General features: G+C 46.6%; 1 protein-coding gene across 3 annotated transcripts; it reads left to right on the top strand.

The window, feature by feature from the left end:
• Window positions 1–3,666: 3,666 nt before the first annotated feature.
• On the top strand, window positions 3,667–14,360 carry etv5a (ETS variant transcription factor 5a). 3 transcript variants are annotated; one of them, XM_033987375.2, is made up of 12 exons: window positions 3,667–3,801; window positions 5,140–5,273; window positions 5,400–5,487; window positions 5,562–5,609; window positions 5,715–5,765; window positions 8,169–8,292; window positions 8,596–8,817; window positions 8,908–9,218; window positions 10,206–10,265; window positions 11,228–11,463; window positions 11,631–11,732; window positions 12,829–14,360. In XM_033987375.2, exons 2-12 carry the CDS (start codon window positions 5,226–5,228, stop codon window positions 13,063–13,065), a joined length of 1,527 nt encoding a protein of 508 aa, XP_033843266.1. In that variant the 5' UTR covers window positions 3,667–3,801; window positions 5,140–5,225; the 3' UTR covers window positions 13,066–14,360. The 3 variants fall into 3 exon arrangements, with proteins under 3 accessions (XP_033843266.1, XP_055086444.1, XP_033843264.1); XM_055230469.1 differs by having other exon boundaries at window positions 3,682–3,801; window positions 5,403–5,487; XM_033987373.2 differs by having other exon boundaries at window positions 3,692–3,801; window positions 5,562–5,765; window positions 12,829–13,281.

The raw sequence follows: 14,360 nt of genomic DNA, 5'->3' as shown, positions 1-14,360 counted from the left end.
AGGTCACTCATTAGCGTTAGCAACAGGTTTGATTGACAGCGTTGCTAAGCGGTCCGGGCAGGAAGGGACGTTTCCTTCAACAGCCTCGCTCCGACACAGTCACTTAGTCCACTTCTTTACACAGTGTACGGTCCCGTCGCTGGAGTCTGTGGGTTATAGACTGATGAGAAACTAGGACCGTTGCCATATAGAATTTAAAACTAAATATTATCTTTTGAAAGTGAAATGAATGACTAAATGTGACCAAACTGATTATCAATAAAATAACTATAATTCTGTGTAATTATAACACTTTGGCCGAGTGCTTCGTTGACACGGAAACAAAACCTTCAGTAAACGACTTAAACTGTAGAAATGTGCCAAAGAAAAGCGTGAATAGAAAAACAGAAGAGCAAACAAGGAGTGAACTCAGAGACATCAACAACAGGCCTCATCTTGTCCACAGCATCTGAGACATGTTCTGACGGAGGTTTGGCAGAAACAGGTCAAAGTCAGGTTTTATTTTTGATTCATGAGTCAGATCTGTGGAAACCGTGTCAGGAACTTCGTCAAGAAGCTCATGGACAGAAGGACACGGGTTTGAGCTCCAGCAGAGAGGACACTCTGAGGGTTTCAATATTAAATATACAAATATTTTGTTTAGTTATTTCATTTTTTTTCTTTGCTACAGGTAGAGGAGCAGCAGCTCTACTCCGAGCTCCTCCTGTGGGACTTCTTTGCTACATAATTCTTCACACTCGTTCACTCTTTACACTTGTTCATTCTTTACACTCGTTCACTCTTTACACTCGTTCACTCTTTACACTCGTCCACTCTTTACACTCGTTCACTCTTTACACTCGTTCACTCTTCACACTCGTTCACTCTTTACACTCGTCCACTCTTTACACTCGTTCACTCTTTACACTCGTTCACTCTTTACACTCGTTCATTCTTTACACTCGCTCACTCTTCACACTCGTTCACTCTTCACACTCGTTCACTCTTTACACTCGTTCACTCTTTACACTCGTTCACTCTTCACACTCGTTCACTCTTCACACTCGTTCACTCTTTACACTCGTTCACTCTTCACACTCGTTCACTCTTCACACTCGTTCATTCTTCACACTCGTTCACTCTTCACACTCGTTCACTCTTTACACTCGTTCACTCTTCACACTCGTTCACTCTTTACACTCGTTCACTCTTGACACTCGTTCACTCTTGACACTCGTTCACTCTTTACACTCGTTCATTCTTTACACTCGTTCATTCTTTACACTCGTTCACTCTTTACACTCGTCCAGTCTTTACACTCGTTCACTCTTTACACTCGTTCACTCTTTACACTCGTCCAGTCTTTACACTCGTTCACTCTTTACACTCGTTCATTCTTTACACTCGTTCATTCTTTACACTCGTTCACTCTTTACACTCGTTCACTCTTTACACTCGTTCATTCTTTACACTCGTTCACTCTTTACACTCGTTCACTCTTTACACTTGTTCATTCTTTACACTCGTTCACTCTTTACACTTGTTCATTCTTTACACTCGTTCACTCTTTACACTCGTTCACTCTTTACACTCGTTCATTCTTTACACTCGTTCACTCTTTACACTCGTTCACTCTTTACACTTGTTCATTCTTTACACTCGTTCACTCTTTACACTCGTTCATTCTTTACACTCGTTCACTCTTTACACTCATTCACTCTTTACACTCGTTCACTCTTCTGTCGTCCGAGGGACAGTTTGGATTAGTCCGTTTCGCTCCGCTGCAGCTCTGACCTGATCTGAAGTCAGCGTGACACTGACCCACAGGGCAGGAGGAGGAGCCCGAACGCTGAGGAAAATAACCAACGCGTCCATGTAGGGCACCCCCATCCCAACCACACAGAGCTCTGAACAGAGGCAGCACGTCCCCTCTGCACACGGCACCTTTATTTTTGGAAAGAATAAGAATAACAAAATGTCCTGTGTCCAGACGCCTCCGCATGAGCGCCCCCCTCAGCCGCACACGAGCACACGCGCCCTCTGCTTTCAAATAAACACAGAGAGGTATTTTTACACCAGGATTCATGATGATTCTGCACATATGGAACAACCAAAGAAGTACTGTCTTAAAGTACTATCACTACTACTACTACGACTACTACTACTACTACTACTACTACTTCTACTGCTACTATCACTACTCCTTCCAGTACTCAGGCCTGTGCTAAATCTCTGTTGGTTGCAGGATTACAGAGGATTACAGTTCTCCTGATGCAGGTCACTTTAAACACTGGCTGACGTCAAAGGTTGAAGGAACAAGAGAGGATATTCCTTCAAGTACATGTAAAGTATTTCGGAAAGTATTTGTATATTTTAATCATTTTGGAAAGTTTTAATCTTTATCTTTGCTGCAAAACACTGCACTGGTGTTTTTTTTTTTTTCTAGTGTTTCTCGTGTTTTTGTGTTTAGTGGTGGGGGGATATTTCTTTCTGACACATTTTGGTTTTAGGTTTGATTCTTGTAAAAACCAGACGGAAAGACGGCGAGTGTCCACCATAAACTGTATATATATATAAACGGACGTAGCTAACCCGCTAGCCGCCGCCTTCCAAACAGGAAGTGATCATGTGCGCACTTCCTGCTCCATCGACTCTGGCTCCAATTCACTTTCTATGTAAAAACTGTGGCTCCTCTCTGTGTAACTGCTGCTGTCAGACTCGTTTGGAGCCGTGGTGACGTCACACTCCCCGTACGGTCTGTGGAGCCACGTATCGTCCTGGTTGTTCAAGGACGTGGTTCTGAGGCTCGTATCACACACTTATAGATACGCTGCTCTCTCTTCACTGCAAATAGCAAAGACGATAAACCCTTAAGACAAGACAACACGCGAAGAAGGTCGTGTTCTGTCGGCCATGTTGAAAGTGATCCTCCGGGAGCCGAGGACCCGGGGCACGCGGCTCACCTCTGTGGAGTCGGACTGAATGTGACCGCCAGGATTTAGCGTCGTCGTGGGATATTTTCTGTCAGACTTTTAAAAACACAGAGGAGCCACTTTCACTGATCAACCGCAATGAACGCCTTTATAGTGCTTTATGTAAGACTTAGCCCCATAGTGTTTACAGAATAAGAAAGACATTAAAATCACAATACAACAAATCAAAACATAAATAATCATCATAAAAGTAACGTTAAGCCTGGATATAAACACTGTCAAAGTCGAGGCCTGTCTCACATCTTCAGGGAGGAGGTTTTAACTGCACAAAACTCAAATGCTGACTGCCCATATTTATATATAAATGACATACTATTCTCTTCCCACATTACATAAATAGCCTGAATAAAAGTAAAAAGTACTATAGTTATTCTTAGTTATTGTAGTTGTTTCAGAGGACCCTGTGCGCCAGAGCCAGTGCCTTTACGCGCCAGTACATTTCCATTTGTGTGGCTCTGGCTCTTTAAATGCAGCTTGGCTTTAAGGGTTGAAAAAAAATGTGAATGAAGTCCAGCCATTCATAAAAATAGGCCAGTGCCTCGCTGTGATTGGCTGCTGAGGGCTTCATGTATAATTAATGAGCGTCTGAAAGTCAATTGGGTGGAGCGTAAACAGACAGACGGCTCCAGCCAATCAGCGCGCGTCTCTGCGCGCAGCTCGAGCCCTGGAGAGAGCCGGACCATTAACCAACGGCTCAGTCAAGTTTTGTGAGTCGACGGAGGCGCAGCGGCTCGTCAGTGCGCAGATCCGACTCTCCACTCCGCCGCTGCTCTCTTTGGGATTTAACTTGTGCATTTTTCCAGCGAGAGGCGCACAACACCAGGCGCAGGTAGGATGCGGGGTTTTATTACCACACGAGCTTTGATTTGCTGCAGGAGGGGAAAAAAACATGATTTTAGTGGTGACAGACGAGCGCACGCCATCTTTATATAAACATTTAGGAGCGACCATTTTCTGCCCTGCTTCATATTCGGAGGACGCGAGCTGTGCCTGAGTGCGGCTCCCCTGCGGCTCCTCTGCGGCTCCGAGCTGTGGCCGCGGTCAGGACACTGATTTTATGAATGGACGACACATTTCTGTCCTCCCCGTGTTTCCACAGGGATCGAGTTTCACTTCATTGAGAAAAACAAGAGACCGTGCGGTGGGGGAAGGGCGCGCGCGTGCGGGGGGAGCGGGGCCGCGAGGGGGGGCTGCCCCGCGGGGAGGGGTGGGGGGTCTCTGCCCCGTGGAGGCCCCAGCGCCGTTTGAAGTGTTAAACAAGTTTAAAGAGAAATATCCGATCACTGCGCGCGCATCAGAAGAGTTGGGATTGAACTGTCAATCAAACACAACAGGAGTCTCCAGTTTATTTTGCGTTAAACTCACTTCTGTTGCGGTGTGCGGCTCTTCTGCGGTGACGCAGTTTGTTTTTTAAAGTGGAAAGTCTCTGTCTCCTCGTCTTGCTTCTTGGGCTCTTGGAACAGCGCGCTCTTGGAACAGTGCGCTCTTGACACAGTGCGCTCTTGGTCCAGTGCGCTGTTGGTCCAGTGCGCTGTTGGTCCAGTGCGCTCTTGGTCCAGTGCGCTCTTGGTCCAGTGCGCTGTTGGTCCAGTGCGCTGTTGGTCCAGTGCGCTCTTGGTCCAGTGCGCTCTTGGTCCAGTGCGCTGTTGGTCCAGTGCGCTCTTGGTCCAGTGCGCTCTAATACCATAAACTCGGCGCCTGTAATCATTGCCCTGGAGCCAGCCTTTATTCGTCATCCATTAATAGCAGAGTGTGGAGTGAGTCAGTCACGGAGCAGAGCGCACAGTGAGGATCGTTTTAAAGGAACTTTCTCATCTCTGGGACTTAAACGCGCCTTAGAGTCACCTACACTTATGTTTCTTTCAGACCGATTTAAATCCAGTTTTGTTCACCCTTTAAACTGTCTAAAGGTTTGGTTCAGTCGCGCGCCCTCCTCCTGTTGAAAGCAGCGCGCGCAGATGGTCCGTGCGCGTGGCTTATGTAACAGTTACGTGTTTGGAGTAAACACGCGCGTGCAGCAGTAGTGACTTTTGTGTCAAATCCTCCTGAAGCGCTTGTTGTTTTCATATTATTTTTATTTTATTTCTAAAATGTTTTCCCTTTAATCACAGTAGTTTTGTGTCTTTGCTCCATCATGTCTCTAATGCCACGAACTTCTGTTTTACAGGATCTAAAGGTTGTCCCAGGTGGCGCTATCGCTTTAAAGCGACCCCCCTCCCCTTAAACTCAGAGCCCGGAGCCACTGACCAAATCATGGATGGATTCTATGACCAGCAAGTCCCTTTTATAATCCCACCCAATGTAAGTGCAGCATCTGCGCATCTTCAAACCAACACTTTAACTGAGTTTTGTGGAGTAAACGTGCGGCGTCCTCGTGTGTGACGTCCTCTTGGAGCTCTGGTCTTTACACTGTCTCTCTCTGAACAGCAGAAGTCCAGCCTGGAGGAGCCGCACAGACCTCTGAGCGACAGGAAAAGGAAATTTGTGGAGACTGAACTGGCTCAGGACACAGAAGGTTTGGCGTTTTTCTTGTGACTGTTTTGTTTTTGTTTTAATGATGTTTTAAATGATTCTTTTTGTTTTTTACAGAACTTTTCCAAGACCTCAGCCAACTACAGGAGATCTGGATCGCTGAAGGTACTGACTTTTTCTACTTTTTAAGTTCAGATAATAATTTTTTTAATATTTTCTTATATTATCCTTTTAACTTTTCTAACATTTTTGTGTGTTTTGATTCCACAGCTCAGGTGCCCGACGATGAGCAGTTTGTCCCTGATTTTCAGTCTGATAATTGTGAGTATCTTGTTGCTTTTACAAACTTTTTCTCTGTGGCTTCAGTTCTGCTCCACACACTCTCTGTTCCACACACTCACTGCTCCGCACACTCACTGCTCCGCACACTCACTGCTCCGCACACTCTCTGCTCCGCACACTCTCTGCTCCACACACTCTCTGCTCCACACACTCTCTGCTCCACACACTCTCTGCTCCACACACTCTCTGCTCCACACACTCTCCGCTCCACACACTCTCCGCTCCACACACTCTCCGCTCCACACACTCTCCGCTCCACACACTCACCGCTCCACACACTCACCGCTCCACACACTCTCTCGGCTCCACACACTCTCTCTGCTCCGCACACTCTCTGTTCCGCACACTCACTGCTCCGCACACTCACTGCTCCGCACACTCACTGCTCCGCACACTCTCTGCTCCGCACACTCTCTGCTCCGCACACTCTCTGCTCCGCACACTCTCTGCTCCGCACACTCTCTGCTCCGCACACTCTCTGCTCCGCACACTCTCTGCTCCGCACACTCTCTGCTCCGCACACTCTCTGCTCCACACACTCTCTGCTCCACACACTCTCCGCTCCACACACTCTCCGCTCCACACACTCTCTGCTCCACACACTCTCTGCTCCACACACTCTCTGCTCCACACACTCTCTGCTCCACACACTCTCTGCTCCACACACTCTCCGCTCCACACTCTCTCTGCTCCGCACACTCTCCGCTCCACACACTCACCGCTCCACACACTCTCCGCTCCACACACTCTCCGCTCCACACACTCTCCGCTCCACACACTCACCGCTCCACACACTCTCTGCTCTTTGTATAAATCCAGTGTTTTTCAAGTTGAGCTCGGAGCGGCCCTGCTTCCTTCTCCTCCATTTTGAGTGTAATCAGCCGATTGGCATGGGGCGTCACATGAGCCCAAGTCATAATCTGATTTCACACTTTCTCGCACTCAGCCGCTGGAGCCAGATCCACCGGAGCAGCTCGAGTGTGAGGCTCAGTTTATCACAGCCTGAAAGATAAGAACATCCAGTGTTTTGGTTCTACGGCCGTGAAAGGATTTTAGGTCAAACTCAGCGGGGCAGTTTCTGGACCCTACCCCTCGGTTTTCCTTACGTTTAATTTTAACCGTAGCGTGTGGGCGGACAGGGTGTGGTGGTGGGGGGGGGGCCGTGTTTTGTTTTGTTTAGCGACTTCTGGATGACAAGAAAATATGTGGCTCTAGTTTCACAAGTTGACAACAAAACAAGACTCTGATTAGACGCCGAAGTGCGTCTGGCGAGCTAAATCCTGTTTGTGATATCTGGAGAAGTGGATGTTTGTTAAAGCCCATGTTCACTGATACCAGAACATTTAATCTCAGATCACATGACGCTTAACGCAAAAGACGAGCCGCGTCAAAACTGAGACGGGAAACGGGCTTTTAGCTGCTTGACAAAAATCAAACGCACTCCAAGAACGAGCAAAACTGGACACAACACGATCGTAATTTAATAATCTGCTAACGAACTTATACAAACACCTGCTCCTGTTTTTAATGTTTGGTATGGGCTTGTTTACGTGTGTGTTTGGTTTGTTTTTCTGCTTGTGTTGTATTTTAAAAAGGGTGTTCTCTGTCTCTTTCCTTCGTTATTTTTATTTCTACAGGAGACTTGGGTTCTCTTTACTCTCCTTTTCTTAGACGACCTGTTTAAAATACAATACAACCAGAAAAACAAACCAAAAACACAAGTAAACGAGTCAATTTTTTTGTTTACATGTATGAATAAAACGAAAAGAAAGAACCCTGGCTCTTATGGGAGTCCAGATTTTGAATGAAATAGTTTGAGATTTTGTCCCCGTTTGCTCCGGTCTCGTGGGCAAAGCCTCGCCCGTCTCTTGGGTCCGTCTCGCGTGCCCGTTGCGTGCCCCCCTTCGGTCCGTCTGCGCCCGGGGATCTGGTTTCGGCCTGGATATTATGTGGCGCCGGAAACTGCAGCCGGCGGAGGAGCAGTGCAGAGAGTGTCTAATGGTTACAGCAGGGAGAAAGAAAATCATTGGGCTCCATTAGGTTACAGCTCTGATTCATGGGCATTGGGATTGGCTCGCCCTAATGGGAGCCAGACGAGCCGTTTGAGAGCTTTAGTGTGTTCTGTGCAGTTAGGATCATGCTTCCGAACGCTGGTGGAGGGATGTTGTTTTCAAAAACCAGAGTCGGCCATCATTAATGCTGCTAAGTGTCTCTGCCGGTCCAGGGAATAGACACTGACCATGCTCCATCTGCCCATCAGCTCAAGATGTGGTTAAGATAAGAGCGCACTTCTGTTTATGGCTGTGGTCATCTCAGATCTGGACTTCATCTAATGCATTATTCTGTCTGTGTGTGTCTGTGTGTGTCTGTTCCTCTGTACAGTGATGTTTCATGGCCCTCCTCCCACCAAGATCAAACGAGAGCAGACGTCGTCCAAAGATCTGTCGCCCTGTCGTCAGGACAGGAGTCCCATGCCCTACACAGAGAAGTGCCTTTACAGCTACAGGTACGTTACAGCATGTATATGAATGCACATAGCTAACCTGCTAGCCGCCGCGTTTCAAACAGGAAGTGATCGTGTCTGGCTCCAATTCACTTTACATTGAAAAACTGTGGCCTCTCTCTGTAACTGCTGCTGTCAGACTCGTCATTTTGGTCTTAAATGTTCGTATTAACCCGCTCTACATGATCCTGGGGTTTTTATTTCACTATTGTGTCTGTAAATCAAGAGACGAACATTAATAACAGACAAATCAGAAATATCTGATTTCAAGAAATATCTCACCTTTGACCTCTGACTTACCCACAGTGCCTGCGACAGGAAACCCACCCCTGGGTTCAAGCCATTAACCCCTCCCTCCACCCCAGTGTCTCCATGCGGGGCGTCCAACACACTGAGGGAGCAGACCCCTCCCACACCCCAACATGGGCCCAGTCCCACCCCGAGGCCCACGCAGCAACACCCAAACCAGCTCCACAGCCTGCCCTTCGCTGTCCCCTGCACGCCCGTGACCCAGGATGCAAACACCAGGTCTGTGTCGCCTTCAAATGCCACAAAGGTCGTTTCTTTCACTGTAAAAATGGAATATAAAATGCTGACCTCCCCTGTGTTTGCGTTTAGGTTTCAGAGGCAGATGTCAGAACCGTGTCTACCTTTTCCCCAGTCAGAAAACCAAGGACACCCGCCGTTCCTCCCACAGCCCCCCAGCAGCAGCAGCGCTCTGCCCCGGGACAGCCGGCCTCCGTACCACCGGCAGATGTCTGAGCCTTTGGTGGCCGTACCTCCGCAGAGTTTTAAACAGGAGTTCCTCGATCCTCGCTACACGGAGCAGGGCGTTCCCACGATGGTCCCATCTGCCCCGGGCCCACAACAGCCGCCCTTTCACCCCATGAGCATCAAGCAGGAGCCTCGGGACTTCTGTTTTGATTCTGGTGAGTCCCGGACCATAAAGGAGGCTTTGTGTTGCCTTAATGTCGAGGTTTGGGAAAGTCTTGTTTATTTGAGCCAATTACTCATGAGTGTGGCTTTAACAGCGCTGTTAGCACACACGCGCGTAATCGCCTCATCCTGCAAAGCCCCGTCCGAAAGAGGAAAGTGGGTCTTGTCACTCGGCCTAAGCTTCACGGGCAACGAGTAAATGGGTTAGACGGCCAGGTGCGCCTCGCTGAGCCTACCTGGAATAGATGGATGTAGGCCACAGCTCAGAGGAGACGCTGACCCGAGGCTACAGCGTTCTCCCGTTAGCCTCCCGTTAGCCTCCCGTTAGCCTCGCGTTAGCCTCACATTAGTATATACTCTGGTGTCTGAAGACGTGAGGCCAGTTTTGCTCCGTGTCATCTGAAGCCCACACACCCATCTGCTGCTCCACCGACAGCTTTCACTTCAAATTCAACTAGTTTTTAATCTCTCCCTCGTCGTCGGTTTCATGCTTTCTGCTCGGCGGCTGCAGACTGTAGAGTAGTGATGTAATAACAAATCCTCTTAGCTTCTTACGGCCTTTAAATACCAGCGTCACAGATTCTCGTCTCTTTGGTGCAGCTCCGAAAACATTATATTTGACCGCGGTGCCTTATTAAAATCCACATAGCGTCTTTGTCCTGCAGACTCTTTAACGTGAGGACAATCGAGAGCGGCCACGTTGATCGATGTTTTTATCAGAGGCTGAGATGATGGCGACCCCTGGGGGTGAGGAGGGCTGGTGTAACGTAATCGAGTCCATCGGGTTAATCTTATTGAAGGGCTCGGTCATCGTTCTGAGGATGATGGGAGCTGTTCACTTTACCATGAAAACCCCGCCCCCCCCCCCCCGACCATGTGCATAAGGACAAATTTAATAAACGTGATTTTTATGATGGACGTGTTGCGCTGCAGTGAAAAGCAATAATCCTCTGAAATGTCCCTTTTTTCCTTTTTTACAGAAGTGCCTCAGTGTCAGTCGTCGTTCAGAGCAGGGAGCTTCTACCAGAATAATCAAGAGAGTAAGTTCTTTACAGCACAGTTTGACTTAAATACTTCAATATTGTCTGTAGTTCACTGTGTTTACACTGAATCTCAGAGACGCCTCTATGTCGAAGCAAAGCAGGTTTATCTGTAGAGCACAAGTGACTCAAAGTGTTTACAGAATAAGAAAGACATTAAAATCACAATACAACAAATCAAAACATAAATAATCATCATAAAAGTAACGTTAAAAGAGAAGAGGCAGAATAGAATAAAGAGAATAAAACCCTTTCAGTCATATGCACAGATAAACAGAACAGAACCAGGTTTTAGCTGCAGAAAAATGAAATACTGATTCCCCATGTTTAGTCCTGGTTTAGTCCTGGTTTAGTCCTGGTTTAGTCCTGGTTTAGCCCTGGTTTAGCCCTGGTTTAGTCCTGGTTTAGCCCTGGTTTAGTCCTGGTTTAGTCCTGGTTTAGCCCTGGTTTAGTCCTAGTTTAGTCCTGGTTTAGCCCTGGTTTAGCCCTGGTTTAGTCCTAGTTTAGTCCTAGTTTAGTCCTGGTTTAGCCCTGGTTTGGTCCTGACTCTGGGACCAGCAGGAGGCTGGGGCTAAACCAGGACCAAACCGGGACTAAAGTGGGACTAAAGTGGGACTAAAGTGGGACTAAAGTGGGACTAAAGTGGGACTAAAGTGGGACTAAAGTGGGACTAAAGTGGGACTAAAGTGGGACTAAACCAAGACAAGGCAAGTTTATTTGTACAGCACAATTCATACACAAGGTAATTCAAAGTGCTTTACAGAAGAAGAAACACAATCAGGTCTAAACCGGGTCTAAACCGGGTCTAAACCGGGACTAAACCAGGAGGCGAGTCTCTAAAGTCCTCAGAGATGCTTCATGTGGCTCCAACACGTCTCAGATTTGGTTCTAGACTCAGATCTGCTTCCTCACAGCGAAACAAACCCGGGGAACATGTCTGACTTCACTCTTGTTGTTTTCAGACTTTTTCGACAGAGATTCTCAGCTCTATTTCGACGACACGTGTGTGGTCCCCGAGAGGCTGGAGGGGAAGGTCAAACAGGAGCCGTCTGCGTACCGGGAGGGCCCCCCGTACCAACGCCGCGGCTCTCTGCAGCTCTGGCAGTTCCTGGTCACTTTATTAGACGACCCGGCCAACGGGCATTTCATCGCGTGGACTGGGCGTGGCATGGAGTTCAAACTCATCGAGCCTGAAGAGGTTGGTTCATGCAGAATTTTGTTAAACCATCTGCAGACATTTGGGGGCCCGGGGTAAGAAAAGTCACATGAGCCCCCTTATAAAAGCCGTTAAACCCATTGTGGAGTTTTGTGACTTTCTCTTTAAGTTCTTTCTTTTATAATAAATGTACTGAACACATTTTCCAGGTGGCTCGTCGTTGGGGCATCCAGAAGAACAGACCGGCCATGAACTACGACAAACTGAGCCGCTCCCTGCGCTACTACTACGAGAAGGGCATCATGCAGAAGGTAAAGGCACGTGCACACTTTTATTTTACTATGTAGAAAAGACGGGCTTAGTTTTTCTTCCTTCTGTTCCCTTTTCTTTCTCTTCCTCCTCCTTCTTTTGCTTTCTTTCTTCTTTCTTTTTCTTCCTCTTCGTCTTTCGCCTTTTTTTCCTATTCCTTTCTTCTTCCAATTCCTCTGTCTTCTTCTTGTTCCTCCTTCTTCCCCTTCCTCTTTTTCTTCTTCCTCTTCTTCTGCTTCCATCCTCCTCTTTTTCGTTCTTCTTGTTCCTCTTTCTTCTTGTTCCTCTTCCTCCTCCTTCCTTCTTCCTCTTATTAATAAGAAGAATATTATTATTTCTTAGTATTATTTGACCTTGTTTTCATCCTCATTTCCTCCAGTTTTTTTCCTTTTCATCCTCACTTTGTTTTTTTTCCTTTTCATCCTCAATTTCTTGTATTTTTTCCTTTTCATTCTCATTTCCTCCTGTTTTTTTCCTTTTCATCCTCACTTTGTTTTTTTCCTTTTCATCCTCAATTTCTTGTATTTTTTCCTTTTCATTCTCATTTCCTCCTGTTTTCTTTCCTTTTCATCCTTACTTTCTTGTATTTTTTCCTTTTCATCCTCACTTTCTTTTTTCATTTTCATCCTCATTTCCTCCTGTTTTTTCCTTTTCATCCACACTTTCTTGTGTTTTTTCCTTTTCATTCTCATTTCCTCCTGTTTTCTTTCCTTTTCATCCTCACTTTACTGTGTTTTTTCCTTTTCATCCTCACTTTACTGTGTTTTTTTTCCTTTTCATCCTCACTTTCTTGTATTTTCCCTTTTCATCCTCACTTTCTTGTATTTTCCCTTTTCATCCTCACTTTCTTGTTTTTTTTCCTTTTCATCCTCAATTTCCTACTGTGTTTTTTCCTTTTCATCCTCACTTTACTGTGTTTTTTTTCCTTTTCATCCTCACTTTCTTGTATTTTCCCTTTTCATCCTCACTTTCTTGTATTTTCCCTTTTCATCCTCACTTGTATTTTTCCTTTTCATCCTCATTTGCTCCTTTTTTCCCTTTTCATCCTCACTTTCTTGTATTTTTCCTTTCCATCCTAACTCCCTCGTGTTTTTCCAGGTGGCCGGTGAAAGGTACGTGTACAAATTCGTGTGCGACCCCGAGGCGCTCTTCTGCATGGCGTTCCCCGACAACCAGAGGCCGAACCTGAAGGCCGACCCCGACAGCCTCCCCGGTTTGGGTTTGGACGACGACACCGTCCCGCTCACGCACTACGAGGACGCCGCCCCCTATCTGCTGGAAGGAGGGGAGCAGTGCGTCGCGGGGTTACCTTTCCAAGACGGTTACGGCTACTGAAACGCCTCTGTACGTGAAGACTGCGCGCTCGAAACTGTACAGAGCTTTGAAAAGACACGTTTGGCTCGCGTTCCTCCACCGGACGCCTCGGCAACACGTCCCAACTGAGAGCGAACGAGGGAGGAAGGACCTGCTTTTACACTTAAAGCATGGAGTTACTGTTTCCATGGAGACCAAACAGCGAGGTCCAAGGACTTTCAAAAAAGCTGTGTGATTTTTTTTTTTTTTTTTTTTTTTTTTTTTCTTGGTAAGAGACTGCGAGAGCTGTTACAATCTGGTTCTATGAGACAATCACAAAATGAAATATTGGGGATGAACTTTGCAGCACTACTTATACAGATGCCTTTTAGTCCCTCAGTTCTTTCTGGAAATCCACTAAAAGGGCTTTAACTAAAAAAAGGATTGTCCGAAACCAGGGGATTCAACAGATCCCGGGGTCTCAGGGGCCCAAAATTGGACCTTTCTATCCATTTATATTAAAGGGGGGGGGGGGGCCACGTGAGGCTTCTTGCCCCGGGCCCCCGCGTTTTCTGCCGACGGGCCTGGTCCGACCTCACCTTATAGAAGTCCCCCCACAGTCCCCACAAACCATGTATTTCTGTAGATATTTGCTTTGGACATTCGCCACGTGTGTTTTGTTTTTATTACCCGGAGTGAAGGATTCTGGGATTGTCGCTGTATTTCACGCTGTAGTTGGTTTCCTATCTAAATGTTCTACTTGTAACATGAACAGAAGTGAAACAGCTTTTATTTAATGTAAGAATCTGCAGTAGTCTCCTTGTATCTTTTTTTTTCTTCTTTCAGTTACTCGTTACTCAACTTTTAAAAAAAATAGCACTCCCAGTTAAAGTCCAGATTCACTTTTCTAACCCGTCGCTCTCCCGTGTACGAGACAGCTCCTCTCTTTTGTATTCTGTGTGTTCTACTTTGAGTTTCACCTCGGCATTGCTCACGTAAACGCACCACTGTACCACAGAGCTAACCTTTTGCATGCAAAAAAAACAAAACAATCATTGACTTTCGCCGCAACGGAATGGGCATCTGCCACCTTTAAGTTACCACTTCTCAGCTTCTCTTTGCATGGCGTCACAAACATATCGCTTCAGTTTTTGGACAACGAAGATATTTGTGATATTCTGCGGTTCTTTTTCGTGTTCCTGTTTCTGAGTCGGGGCAAGGACAAACTGTTCTAAAGTATATATTTTTGCTATAAGGCTGCATTTGTTTTCATGTATAAGCTATTAGTTCTGGCTCTATAGAAATGTACCTTTTAAAATAAACTATCTTGATCCTTA

The sequence above is a fragment of the Periophthalmus magnuspinnatus genome, chromosome 21 (genome assembly GCF_009829125.3).
Source record: "Periophthalmus magnuspinnatus isolate fPerMag1 chromosome 21, fPerMag1.2.pri, whole genome shotgun sequence".
NCBI classification, from domain to species: domain Eukaryota; kingdom Metazoa; phylum Chordata; class Actinopteri; order Gobiiformes; family Gobiidae; genus Periophthalmus; species Periophthalmus magnuspinnatus.
The sequence above is the reverse complement of the archived record's forward strand: the minus strand, read 5'-3'. Positions and strand labels throughout refer to the sequence as shown.